The sequence below is a fragment of the Cyprinus carpio genome, chromosome A8 (assembly GCF_018340385.1).
Source record: "Cyprinus carpio isolate SPL01 chromosome A8, ASM1834038v1, whole genome shotgun sequence".
In the NCBI taxonomy this organism is placed as follows: Eukaryota; Metazoa; Chordata; class Actinopteri; order Cypriniformes; family Cyprinidae; genus Cyprinus; species Cyprinus carpio.
In genome coordinates, this window is record NC_056579.1 from 5,875,368 (window position 1) to 5,890,119 (window position 14,752).

A 14,752-nucleotide genomic window follows, 5' to 3' on the forward strand; every position below is an offset into this window, starting at 1 on the left:
CGCTGGGTAGGGATGGGTCGTTTTGCGAATCGGTTCTTTTGAACAGTTCATTCAAGAGATCCGGTTAAAAGAACGGTCCTTGAAATATTAAATGCTCTAAAATCACCAACTGTCTGTGGCTTTTATTGTTAATATTTGTTTGATGCCATATCCATAAACAGAAATGTGCCTTGTTGTTCAAGGTAGAAATTAAACATTATGTGAAGTTACTTCTTGGTTTGAAAAATAAAGCGAAGCGCACAAGGATTTTGTGTGAAGCATCTCGTACCATTTTTTCTTCCTATTTGTTGAATATCTGTTCAAGAAATTGATATATCATTTTATTCTGATTGTAAGTGATTACTGGCAATTAACAAAAAAAATGCATGTTCTAAAATCCGTTAAAGCCACATATTGACAAACTTTTAAGTCGTATTAATACAAGATGTTACTGTACGTGTCCCAGACAGTTCAGCAACCATGATTCAACTCATAAAACATCCATTTAAAACCGAAATATAAAATGAGTTTACATAAAAAATACTATAATCACATAATTAAATCAGATCTTGTTCTATACGTGTTTATAAAACTGTCATGCAATCAAGTGGAAAACACTGTTTTGTAGCATTTCGTAGAAACTCGAGAACCGCACAAACGATTAAGTGCGAATCTGAACCGGTTCGAGCGATCGCTAGCATTTGACCAATTCAGCGGTTTCAAGTCCTAGCCGTTTCTCAATCTCAGATCAAAGAAAGAAACTTTAAAGCCCGAATATGAATGTAATATTTAAATATTTTTATAGAATAAGGACTTTCCCCACTGTATTTGTTTTGGATCAGCATAGCACAGTTTAGGCACTACATGGTGATCAACATCTCTTTCATTTTCAGTGTTGTTATTTTTTTAATGTTAAACAGTACATCGTTGATTAACTGTGTTGAGTACAGAGCTTTTTGATCTTTAAAAATAAGCTCAATTTGCAGAGAATTGCCTGGGTGTAATGAAAAAGGGGGAGAAAATCAGATATTGTACCTTTACTCAGCTGCTGATCACGCCTGACGATTCAGCAAAAACATGACGTGCATGTGTGACGCAAAAAGTGGTTTCCTAAGAATCTCTAGGCTGCGAAAAGAACATTAAGTCATTAAACGACTGTACAGGGCGCCAAAGTGATAAAATACAGTGGATGACGGGACTAGAAGTCACCATTTTTACTCCAGTAAATTTTTATCATGGTAGGCTCATTACCTGAACAGAAATGACCCAAAGTCTTGACCAAAAAAAAGAAAAAAAGCTTTCGACAATTATTGCCCAGGAAACAATATACAATTCACTAAACATAGGTTGAGAATTTCTGGAAACGTGTCAGTGAAGTAAGCTGCCATAATTAAATCTGCCATTGAGAAATTATGCAGCGATTAAGCCAATAATGAACCACCAAAAAAATCATAATAATAAATGTCTATAAAACCCATGTGTGACAACTTGCCTCAGTCTGACACTTACCCTTGACGTGTTTCAACCTTAGTTTAAATCTACCTTCATTATATAGTTGACTTGTCTAAATGTATGCCACTTCTTTCAGCAAGTTATTTATATATATAAAAATGAGGCTTTTATAATTGCATAACACTGCCTTTTTAAATGATAAAATTTTGCACTGGTCTGATTTCAAAATAAAAAAAAATACAAATTAGGCATTTTAAAACATTTCACTAACATTTACTCAACATTTAAGGCTGTTACCATTCTAAACGTAACACTGGCAAGACTGTAGTTTTTACATTATTGGAATGAAATAAGCAATGCTTGTTGAAAGTACTTTTGTATTGGCTTTTGTCAGGTGGCACAGACACCCATTTAATATGCATCTTTCGAGCTGAAGGTTAAAGGTTCGAGCTACGATTAAACTTTTCAACAATCCAGAGGTCACCGTTTTATTGAAAATAAAGATCAAACTTTCCCTATTGAAGGGATTTCAACTGTAGGAATAAGAAAATACACATGCAAAGGAAACAGTTGGGCCATATATGATAAACTTTATCATACAACAGCAGGGAGAGATGAGTGTATCATTTATAAAGTATCATTCACAATAGATTTACAAATATAATAACTCATAGTTTAAGAAAAAAAAAGAAAAACATGTTATTTACTAAATCTGACCAAAACAAGACTATTTAAATCTGTACAAGTGTCTTCATCGACACCCAACAATTCATTCGTCGATCCTCCGATGATGTCAACATCCACAATGCACGTTTATAAGTTCTCACGCAGTTTGTACAGTGGATCGTCAGGGTTTGGGAGAAGATGAAATAAACGAAGCGTCTGAATCGCATCAGTTCCAGCGTTATCCCACCATTCAGAGAGCAAAATAAGACTGAGCTTGAGGAAGACAGTTTATTTCTCGCAGACGTTTCCTCATTCCTTCACTTTAAGTACAACAGCTTCTCGGTGTCCACTTTTAAGCGTTTGCGTTTCGGTTGTACGAAGTCATCGTCAGAGTCCTCTGAATCCTTATCGGCCTCCGCTTGCATCTCCTTCTCCAAGACTACTGGGAACGTCTGGTCGGGAAAAATCTCCAGCAGTTTCTCCTCGAAATGCAGACTCACGGCTTTGCCCGCCTCTGCCACTTCCGAGTCGGCCTAGGAGAGGGAGGAAAGGGGAAAGAGCGTGGAAATGTGAGGAGAGAGCAGGTGAAATGCATGCCCAGAGATGAACAGGTGAGGAGGAGGAGGAGGAGGAGAGAAGCACAGAAAGGGTTAAATCTCCCGTTTTGGCAGATTTGAGTGCCAGCACTGCTGAACCTATCAGTGTGGTATACAAAACATCTTACCTGAACATTACTCTGTTTCTCCTCATCATAAACCTGGATTATTCGAGACATCTAAAAAGGGCAACGACGCCACCAAAAAAAAAAGAACAAAACAAAAACAAAAGGGGGAAGAAAGATTTTATACCATCCACACAGTGAGGACACAGCCTCATCTGTATTTAAAAATGTCCAAGGAGCACAATTTTTTTAGTTTGCTCATAATAAATGCCTTTCAGTTAGAAGACATTAGCAAACTGCCTCTATTTATTCATGAAGAAGGAAAACTAGAAGGGGATTTGCCTTAGAAATGAAAAAGAAAACTGCCAGTAATGCTGACAGACCCAAACTCAATGCAACTGACATAAACTTGATGGAAAAATTACAGAAAATTAAAAAATTGTTCACAATACCGTGCTTCTTTGACATGAATGCCACACAGTCATCAAGTTTTGCAAAGACAGTAAAATGTCTATCACTTTTTACAGTCATCTTCAGACAGAAATAACATTTCAGTAACCCTATGAAATCATCACAATGGCAGTGCTACAGTTCATAATGTGGGTGTTTTGGAGGATTTGACTACTGTTCATTTTCCCCACAACAAACACCCTATTTGTAAATTTCAAGCATACTGTGTGTGGCCACTGTGATGAACACAAACACCCCAAAAAGATCAATTCCATCCACTGAAATACCTGAAGTGGACGTACACATCCTTCGGTAAATAGCAGCTGAAAAATCTTTATAATATCCAGTACTGCAGATGTAAAATTACTGGCTTGACTGAGATTTGTCGTCAATAGCACGCATCAACTTAATTGTAAAAAATGTGTTAAACACAAATTAGCAGGGTTATGATAGTTTACAAACTAAAACTAATACCATTTTCATCACAAAACTATTAAAAATGTCAAAATTGCAAAAATTGTAACTAATAATCAAAATGATAATGGAAAATATAAAAATGCATTTAAAATATGAATAAAAACTATAATTCTCTCTCAGTGACACTTAACGTACACTTTACATACACACTTTAAAGACCCCATGAAATTGACATGATAAGTTTGTGTCTTTTACTCCATGTATATTTGCTTTAAAGTTACCAATATGATGCTAGTGTAAAAAGCTGATCAAATTAACTCACTTCTAACAAAACATGAAATTAAAGCATGTTGGCCTTTTAAAAAAATAAAATAAAATCAAAACCCACCCAAACTTCTGTTATCAACAGGAAATGCATAAACTTGCAATCGTCACGTTTGCTTCATGGGGTCTTGAATGAATGTCAGAAAGAGTGAAGACTGCAAAACTGACATTCATATCATGCATTTGATTGTCATTTTTATTGTTCAAATAAAAATACTGAACAATAATCAAATGTATCATACCAAAACACTGTGTGCAACATTAAATAAACATCCCTTCAATGTCGTGAAACATCACAAAGTGTGTTAGCCCTACAACAAACACAAGCTCAATATCCAGCCGCTGATTAATGCTCAGCTAGACTGAAACCATTATTTTAATAGTTAGTACTGATGACAATAAGGCAGTGAACACATGCAGCCCATCACGTGTTCATGCTGTGTTGCTTTAGTGTATTTTCATACTCTCCAAATACCCATTTCTTACATGCAACATTCCATCCCACCCCCACACAGGTTAAAGACATGCCCCGAACTCACCTCATTAAATTTTGCACAATTGCTAAAGACCAGGCGTACGTCGCACACAAACTCTTTAGGGCTCTTGTAATGCAGAGGATGTTTGCGCTGGAGTTTCCGTTTTACCTGGGTCAAATCCATCGGATGCTTTATTATTTTATAGTAATTGGGTACCTGGAGAGAAATCAAGGCTTCAGCATTAAAACTATAATGTTGAACATGAAGATATCTTCCAAAACTAAATAATTTACCCACTGACTCAACATTTTTAGGTTTTATATGTGCATCCTGATTAAAAAGCACTTATCAGTATTAGCCAAAAGCAGAGGTAGCCATTAAAAATCTATTTCACACATTGAAATGAAAATAAAATGTTACATGCAAAACTTAAACATTAGAAATGATATTACTAAAATAACTAAACTAAATCAGAAATAAAAATAAGTCAAATATAAACAAACCAATGATGACAAAAGCACATTATAAAATTACCAAAACTAAATTTAAAATAAAAATTGAAAAATCAAAGCCAATTCAAAATGTTACTACTATAATAGTATATAAATAATAACTCTGCTCAGCTCAAAAGGGAAATTATGATTAAAAAAACAAACATTTTAAGAGTATATACAGAAAATTAAAATTTCACTCTCTAGTTGTGTATACTTAGAGCTTTGCCTGATATCTAGATTTGCCATCTTAGTAATGCCCACCATTCATGCAAGTACAGCTTCTATATATTATTAATAAGGAAATATTGAAATCTGTTTGTCGATGCACCATTTAAATAACATATTTCATATCAGTAATAAAATCTGATAATGACATAATTCGTTCTGCCTTAGAAGGCAGGTCCCCAGGTAGACAGCAGGACAGCCCACTAGGTTTTAGAACAGAGCCATGCTCTGCAGAAAGAAGTGAAGTAGTCTCGAAAGAGCAAAGTGAGAGGGTATATAATACGAAATCCATTATCCGTCAGCCTGATGCATTATTGCATTCACTCAATAAAGTAATTACACAAGAATCATAAGCCTGCTATGACAAATAACAGCAGGAAATGGCCCAGAGGCTCAATGCATGTTTGAAAACAGATGACTGGAGTCACTACAGATGTACATGTGAGTGATGTTACTATTTTAGAAGCTTTATTGCGATAGTGTTAATGACCTAGCAGAGAGGCAGCAATTAAATATTGAGCAATGGTCCAATTATACATCTGAGCTTTGCCCTTTAAGAACACTTCATCAGAAATGTCTGCATTGAGGATATTGTGGGCCTGAAGGAAACTCACCGATGGAGGAACAGGCTCTTGAAACTCTGTACTGAGCTCGTGACAAAACACATGCAGCAGCAAACGCTCACAACGCTAAAAATACAGGAAGAGGAGAGAAGAAGAGACATTAACAATCTGCAATTGTGCAATGAGAAATTGTGGTGGAGGTTTATATATCATATCTGATTTCTGGGTCACTCAAGTTCACATTTTAGAGCCAAACATCATTACTGTCTCACAATATACTGCGTATAATTTATGGTATGTTACATTATATAGTGTCTGGTATGTAGTATTGGAATATAATAAATCACACAAAAGTCCTCATAAAAGCAATTTATATTTTCCAATCTACCAATTAGAGGTAAAGTACTATGTGCTCCCCATACTTCACTCATTTTCTGACTATGATTGTGTTTGTTTGCTTCCAGAAGTCATAGATCCTCTTCTGAATATTTTTAATCCGTCAATGTCATTAGGATATTAATGACATTGGATATTAAGCCTCTTATTAAAAAAAAAACACAACTTAGAATTACAGACCAATCACAAATCTCCCACTTCTGTCAAAAATACTAAAAAAGGCGGTATCCTATCAGCTATGTTCCTTCTTAGAGAGAAATGGTATCTGTGAGGATTTCCAGTCAGGACTTATATCATATCATAGTACTGAGACAGCTCTCATCAGAGTTACAAATGACCTGCTCTTATCATCTGATAGTGGTTGTATTTCTCTATTAGTGCGACTGGATCCTAGTGCTGTGTTTGACACTATCGACCACAACATTCTTTTGAGTAGACTACAAAACTGTTGGCATTAGTGGAATTGCATTGGCATGGTTCAAATCCATTTGTAAAACCGAATTTTTCCATCTAAAATATATATCTAAATTACGACCTATGGTCTCAATGTCAAATGTAGAAACGTTAATTTATGCTTTCATGACCTCAAAGTTAAGATTATTGTAATGCTTTATTGGGTGGTTGCACTACGTGCTTATTAAACAAACTCCAGCTGAGTTTTTACTAGAATCAGGAAGTACAATCATATTAGCCCAGTTATGTCAACTCTGCACTGGTTCCCTATTTAAGATCATATACATTTTAGAATCTTGCTAGTTACTTATGAAGCCCTGAATGGTTTAGCTCCTCAGTACTTGAGCCAGCTCAAATCACATTATAGTCCACATTATAGGGCTGGGCGATATATCTAACGATATAATGATGCGCATCTAGTCAGTAAAGCCGGTTCCCTGATTAGCGCTAAATTGCCATCACCTGCTTTCAAATGGAGCGGCATTTAATAGACAGAGCCGTAGATCACTGACAAGGTACGCAATATCGCGTTCATTATCGAAGGCGATACATCTGCGATAATGAACGCGATATTGCGTAGCTTGTCAGTGAACTACGGCTCTGTCTATTAAATGCCGCTCCATTTGAAAGCAGGTGATGGCAATTTAGCGCTAATCAGGGAACCAGATTTACTGACTAGATGCGCATCATTATATCGTTAGATATATCGCCCAGCCCTAGTCCTTCAAGTCTGCTGCAATCTCAAAACTATGGCCATTTGATAATACCTAGAATATCAGGATCAACTGCAGTAGGCAGATCCTTTTCCTATTAAGCACCCAAACTCTGGAACAATCTACCTAGCTTTGCTCGGGAGGCAGACACACTCTGTCAGTTTAAATCTAGATTAAAAACCCATCTCTTTAACCTGGCATACACATAACATGACTATCACATTTCTGTAATTCTAATCCGTGAAAGGATTGTTAGCTGCATTAATTAGGTCAATCGGAACCAGGAACACTTCCCATAACACCCTATATACCTTGAGTATCTCATTAGGAATGACATCTACACTAATATTAGTCTGTTTCAGTCTAATTCCGAGGTCACTGTATCCACCCAGATCCAGACCAGATAGTGGATCAGCACCTAAAGATGCCCTACAGCCCTGAATGTCAGCGGAGACCATGTCAATTAGATCTGTACTGTATAAAGCGCTATATAAATAAAGGTGACTTGATTTGATTCTCAGTGTGACTCACTCTCTGGTCCTCCGGACTCATTGCCATCTCGCTCTTGTCCTTCTTACTGGGCGGATCGTCATCAGAGTTGTATTCCATCTCTGGATTTATGAGACTTCTGCAGAAGGTGCACATCCAATCTCCACTGCAGCAGAAAGAAGGTACAACACATAATTTAACACACAAAAATCAGGAATTAAAGTCTTAAAGCCTAAAGGGAACAGACCATAAATGCTTGTTTACCCTGTAGTCCCTTTATAAATATTAGTCAAAGTTTCTGGCACCACAAACAGTCATAATTTAGGTTTTCAAGAATATTTTTCACCCTCTCACTGACCTACAAGCAGTTATGCTACTGAACTCTTATGACTACAATATGTAAATGACCTCTAAACAAATTGGGCAGTTATTTATTTCTGTACTCATTTTGTTTACCTGAGTTAAGTATAACTGCAAGGTATAACAAGTTGTGCAAAAATAAAAAATAAAATAATTAATAAAAATTGTATTAATTTTAAATGTATAATTAAAAATGTATATTATACCAACCAGGGGACTAAGGCTGTGCTAACCCCATTGGCACTGTAACTGTGCGATCAGTACGCTTGGTTTCATTCCACCAAATGTGCCAACTCGAATGGTTAAAACAGATTATGTGTTTTGAAATGCTACTGGTAGAATCTTAGAAAATTATGACAATTTGTCATAGGTGTTCAAAATAAAATAAAATAAAATAAAATAAAGAATTAAAATAAAACAGGTCATTTATGAATAGAAATGCTATTATGACATGTAAAATTTTCAATAAAATAATATGCTGTTGGTGGCATCTTAAAAACCAAATAATACTACTAATAAAATAAATTAAAAACACACTGAATACATAAATTAATAATTAATTCAAAAATAAATAAAAAACCTTAAAATAAAATAATTTTAAAATAAATTAATTTACTAGATAATTTAAAAAAATAAACTAGTCATTTATAATTAGAAATGCTACAGATGACATCTAAAAATAAAATAAAATGAAATACTAGTCACTAGGGTTGTGCGATATGGACAAAAAAAACCTGTCTAGACACATGGCAAAATAAATAAATAAATAAATAAATTAGATTTTTTCCTTTTTTGCCATGCATTGGTCATAGAGCTCATTGTAGCGGTGCCTCAGGTGTTGAAATATATTTGTTATACATTATACAGGTTCACATGTACTCCGTTTGCAATGCGTATACAGTATGTGTATGCAGTTCAGAAGCAGCAGCGAGAGCGCATTACTGTAACGCGAAAGCACATTAAAATAATGTGCGAGCGCGAATCTCTCCGCTCGAACACAGATTTCCTTTGCTCTGTCACAAAATCAGACGCGCATGCTCAGATACATGCTGCTCTCGTGTGGAGAGAGTGCGCACACTTAAAACGTATCTCCTCTCGCTCAAACTGCGTCCTGTGCACTCACAACTCTCTCTATGCTCATGTGCTAGATATTGATTATTTTCGCACCTTTCTATTTCTAACATTTTCTGTTCACATCTTTCGCATCTTTTTCTGCATGCTGTGTGAACGCTCTGATCCGTTAACATGGGCTCGGAAAGAATACACATCACAGACGGTGTGTGAACCTGGAGTTACGTAGGCAAATGGCCAGTCTGTTCTGTTCTCGCACTCCATTTAGGCACGCTGCATTCTGATTGGATCGGATAGCATACTGCGGGAGGTCGGGCCCGCGGAAAATCGTGCTATAAAGCGATTTAGAAATCGCGCATGCTCAAATCGTGATTTTATGACGATTTTGATTAATCGCCAGCCCTACTAGTCACTCATGATTAGTAAATTTAAAGATGTAAATAAATACAATCAGCTTTTATCAGAATTTCCTGTCAGACAGTTTCCATATTTAGATAATGAATAGCAAAAGATCTGCTTTTAAGCAAAATGACAGACACCTAGGATTAATTTGCCATGCTCAAGAACACATTGCTACTAGTTCACGGTTTGCACCTTGTAGGGTTCAAACCTAAAACCTTTCAGGTACCAGCTCAGACGTACTACACAATAACACCATTAAGGCCAAACTGAATGTGTTGCGTCATCTGTATAAATAAAGCCACATTCTTTACCTGGGAGAAGATTTGAGTGTTGGGATATGGCAGGTCATGTGGAAGACTTTAGGACAGCGATCACAGCACAGCAGTTCTCCTCCATTCTGACACACGGCACACCAGTCCTCGTTCGGGTCATCTTCTTTTCCTACCGTGGTCTGGTTGTTGGCGTTAGCGGTGCTCACTTGCTGACTACCATTTGACTCGGTGGTCCCATTGGTTAGAGGTGCGCTGGAGTTTGGGTTCGTACAAGATGAGAGCTCATTGCTCTGTGGTTCAGATTTAACATTTTCACCAAGTGTTCTTAAAATGTCCTGGACTGAACCAGTGGAGACAGAGCCGAGGACAGGAAGAGGGGGAGTAACGCTTTCTTCTGGGCTGCTCATCTGGTTTGAGGAAGAAGAACAACAACAAAAGAAAGACATTGTACGGTATTTAACAAACTGTATCAAACTGTATCTATTGGGACCCAGAAGGAAGAAAAAAACGTTTTATTCATATTTTATTGTCAAGGGCATGAAGGAAGATACTACAGGCAAAAGTCATGCTTTCATTCTCAATTAACGTTGGCTAGGTTTTGGCAAATTTTTCTTGCAAATAATCTCTTTTACAGTGTCCTCTTTACATGCTACATGTATTTGCTATAGTAATAGCAGTAATCTAATGCATAATTACAAGCAACAAACCCTATACCTAATCCTATTGTAGGTACATGTTAATTAAAATAACTCTGTGATTATTTGTGATTATACTGTTACAAGAACGCAACAGTTACTGCATATACTACAACTGTGTTGCAGCCTGTCTCACAATAAAAAGTGGTTAAATGAAAAAAAGAAACTGTAAGCTGAAGTTAAATACCATGCAAGCACTCCGTCTGCCATCTTTACAACGTTCTGGTTTGACGTTTGCTCCAGAATAGCTACATTCTTCCTCAACTCCCGGTTCCTGTTTGACCTTCACCTGGTCCACTGTCGTGTTCCCTGTTCCAGGTCTACCAGCTGACCCACAACTAAACACACACACATAAGCAAACACAGAAGACACAAATAATTTTTCATGCAATGTCTCTTCGTTTGGATATACAGTTTCTAAGCTATAATTAACAACTGGTGATATTTCTGCAAATAATATTACTTAAAGAACCGAAACAACGTCTTTTTTAAACCATAATTTACTGCAAGGTCAAAAAAATGCAAATGCTGACCTGCCCCGACTGCCAGTGCTTGACGTGCTGGATGGACGAACTGGAGTGTGAGAATTAGATAAACCTAGAGAGAAAGAGACACAGTGAGAGTGTTAAAAGAATTAAATCTTTAGAAAATTAAACGAGTTAGCAGACATTGTTACAGCTGAGGGCAAAAACCAACTTGAATTATACAAGAGTCTAAGTTTTAATAATGCATATTCTTTGTCAATTTCCAAGATCCACAAAATGCTAAATTAATCAGAATTTTGTAAAGCTGCTAAATAATCAACTTAATATATTCCGATGGTTATTTCTAACATGAACATGAAATTCTGGATGCCAATTAAGTGTCATAAGAAATTGCATTTAACAAACATAAGTACTCACTTTGAATCATATAAATGATTTACAAATGTTCAGACCCCACAGACAAACGCCAACAAACAAGTCATGTTCACACTGCCCCAACAGACACTGACAAACTTCACACCATGACAGCTATAGGCTGTCTAAACACTGGACTTGACAAAGCGACCGCTGAAAATCATTTGTATTTGTCAGTACATCATAAATAAAATGAGGCATCAGTTTACTGTTCCGGTGCAGACACGGTGTAAGTCTGACTGAGAGGAAAAAATGGATGATCCTGTAACCACAATCCAAAATTTCTGTTATTAATGTCTTTGCATGTCATTCTTCGCCTGAAAAGATGGCGAATACAACGAAAGTGGCCGTGGGTAGAGTTTGCTTTAAGTGAAGTATGCGCATCACAATGGCAACGATTCATTGCCAGGTCAGATTTCGTCAAGTTTGTTGTCGTTTGTTGGAAAATCATATCACACTGCTCAGACATTACACAACCCAACAAACGCTGATTGATCATGATCAGTCGAGAGAAAACAAACCCCGACCAACAGCAACAAATGCTGTCTTTGAAGTGTGAATTGGCCTTTAATTTAAGGCTTTGTGTAAATGGGTAGAATGATATGGGTAGGGTTGTGTGTATTTAGACGTTTTGGGGTTCGTTTGAGGTTTTGCGTTTCGGTTTCTGTTTTGATTCCGGTTCCATTAAAATCATTAAACAACTATTAAAAAAATAGTGGTAAGGAAAAATGCACTATACTCAACTACTCAATACTGTTTATTACTTACTGTCAACTTAATTTAAAGGTTGGCAATGTATACAAATTTTCAGGTTCCGATTCTGGTTACATTTAAATTAACTATTATTATGTTTTTTACCTTCACTGAATGTAGTGTTGCTGGAAGGTAGTAAGTAATGTTCAGTAATGCTAGTCCATCAATCAGCATGTGCTTCAAAGTAGATGTTTTTTACACTATCAATAACATTTTGCTTTTCAAGCAGGAATAAGCTGGTTGGCCAAATAGTCCCTTGAGGGCTAAGACACTTGTTCATTTCCTTAAATTAATGAAATATAAACTGTTATACTTACGACACACTCCATAAAGCCCCTATTTTACAAATAATAATGCAGTCAGGAGATGCTGTGATGCAATGAGTGGTTTCCACATTTTTAAACATTTAAAATGCATGAAAATAAACATTTTCTATCACGTTGTTTATCACTCTTGAAATGACCTGTACACTAAATAATCTACCCTCATACTTACAGAACAATAGCAGTCTATTTATTTAGTGGTCCAAGTTGAAGTCAGTATGTATATTAATGACAATATGGGACAAATATAATGTCATTTAGTGGCGACAGGTGCTGTGCGCTGCCAGTTCATGTACAGTCAGACAAAACAACGTGCACAGTTATCAAAGGCGTGAGTGCGCGTAGTCTTGGGAAACGTGTTCGTCAGTTAAAGACACGACGCAGCGCGTCTGTGAAGTGCGCGTCATTGGAAACAATATGCTCAGTAATTAAAGAGGCAGGGTGGCGTTTCTGTTATTTGGTTTGTGACAAACTTTATGGGAAATGCCGAATCATCAGAGCAAGGCTGCTCACAGCACTTGGTCACGTGTCGCACCAGAACTGTTTTCGGAACCGAAACTTAGAACCGGTTCTCGGTTCCCAACCCTAGATATGAATAATATTTTAAATATTAAAAATGTTTAAAACATTTCCTTTAAATCTGCTGTGTGGGTTGGCTGAGTTATTTTGTAAAAGTTATAAAACATTACCTGTTATCAACCCATTTTTCCTTAAAATGTTCTTATTTGGAATAAAAAGTGCTACTGTGACTTATATTAAAAAGTGTTAATATTTCTGCAATATAACAGTATTTATTACTATTGTAAATTTGATTTTGTTTTCATATTTTAATTTTTTTTTATTTCAGTAATTTTTTTGTGCTTTTTCATTTTCTTTTATTTATTATTTATTAGTATATTTTGTACTTCTACTTGAACTTATTTCAGTTTTTTTTCAATCCAATAATTATGTTATTTTACTTCAATTACTGAAAATGATTTTCAATAGTTTTAGGTAACAATAACAACTATGGTGCACAATCATGGTATAATTGTGTTAAGAACATTAATAATGGTGAAATGTGCGCATATATATATATATATATATATATATATATATATATATATATATATATATATATATATATATATATATATATATATATATAGTATATATATATATATATATATACACATACACATACATACATACATACATACATACATACATACACACGTTAACGCATGAGATAAATTTTACAATACTATAAAATAATTTTTTGCAACATTACTGAAGCAAAATTTCTATTCTAACCCTTTAACCCAATTTTGCTTCTCTGTTTGCGATCAGATTATTTTATGCCGCTAAACTCCGGGGAAAGTTCTCAGTCCACTGAGCCATTGAGCGGATGCATTCAAACAATCCGTCTAAAACAGTGATAATATAAAGGAAAACAGGCTGATTACATCAGAAATTGCAGAGAAAACAGAGACCAAGGTAAAACCAACCAAGTTAAAGACTTGCGGTGGCATACAGGAATCGTACAGTAAGCACGCATGAGTCCGTTATATTAATGCTTGCATGAGGGCTCTTGATGCACTGATCGCACATTGTATTTATGCACAGGTACAGACATTTCCGTACATTCACGTTGTTTCCACACACATTCACGATAATGTTTTGATTTGTCATGTATATGTTGCTGTGTTTAGTTATACGGAATTAATCCGTGTACTGTAGTATATGCAGTCAGCACTCGATTGGTTTAAGTTTTTTTTTTGGCATCTCCATGTGGTCCTGTTGGATATTGCAACTTTTCTTATCAGAAACAGGCTTATCTAAAATGTAAAAAATTATTTCATATGTGCTTGTATGGGCTCCTTATATCATTTGGTTCTTTTGTGTCCTTTTAGAGTTTCTAAGTGTCCTTTTTTGGAAGGAGATCTAAATTTATCTTGAAAAAAGCTTGCAGAAAATACAGATTTTTGAGAATCACCCTTCAATCTTTTGGTTTACTTTGCTGGATATAGCAAATGATGACAAAACAAACATTTGAAACAAGATAAAAGGTCTATGCTTAATTTCATGAAGTGTGCGATTAATCACAGAAAAAGGATGTGATTAATTAGATTAAAAATTTTAATTGATTCACAGCCCTAAAATAAATATAAATATATATATATATATATATATATATATATATATATATTATATATATATATATATATATATATATATAT

The 14,752-nt window shown here is 35.6% G+C and overlaps 1 protein-coding gene across 2 annotated transcripts in view; it reads right to left on the bottom strand.

Annotated features, from left to right (window-relative positions):
- Positions 1-1,905: 1,905 nt before the first annotated feature.
- LOC109084659 (E3 ubiquitin-protein ligase TRIM33) overlaps positions 1,906-14,752 on the bottom strand; it is a 34,428-nt gene continuing 21,581 nt past the window's right edge. The window contains exons 13-20 of one of the 2 annotated variants that reach the window (XM_042761767.1): positions 11,092-11,155; positions 10,746-10,896; positions 9,903-10,270; positions 7,801-7,924; positions 5,759-5,833; positions 4,489-4,641; positions 2,822-2,872; positions 1,906-2,630 (exon numbers count right to left, since the gene is read on the bottom strand). In XM_042761767.1, the coding sequence (XP_042617701.1) occupies positions 2,415-2,630; positions 2,822-2,872; positions 4,489-4,641; positions 5,759-5,833; positions 7,801-7,924; positions 9,903-10,270; positions 10,746-10,896; positions 11,092-11,155 (1,202 nt within the window). In that variant the 3' untranslated portion in view covers positions 1,906-2,414. The remainder of the gene's footprint in view (positions 2,631-2,821; positions 2,873-4,488; positions 4,642-5,758; positions 5,834-7,800; positions 7,925-9,902; positions 10,271-10,745; positions 10,897-11,091; positions 11,156-14,752) is intronic. The other variant, XM_042761768.1, reaches the window with a different exon arrangement.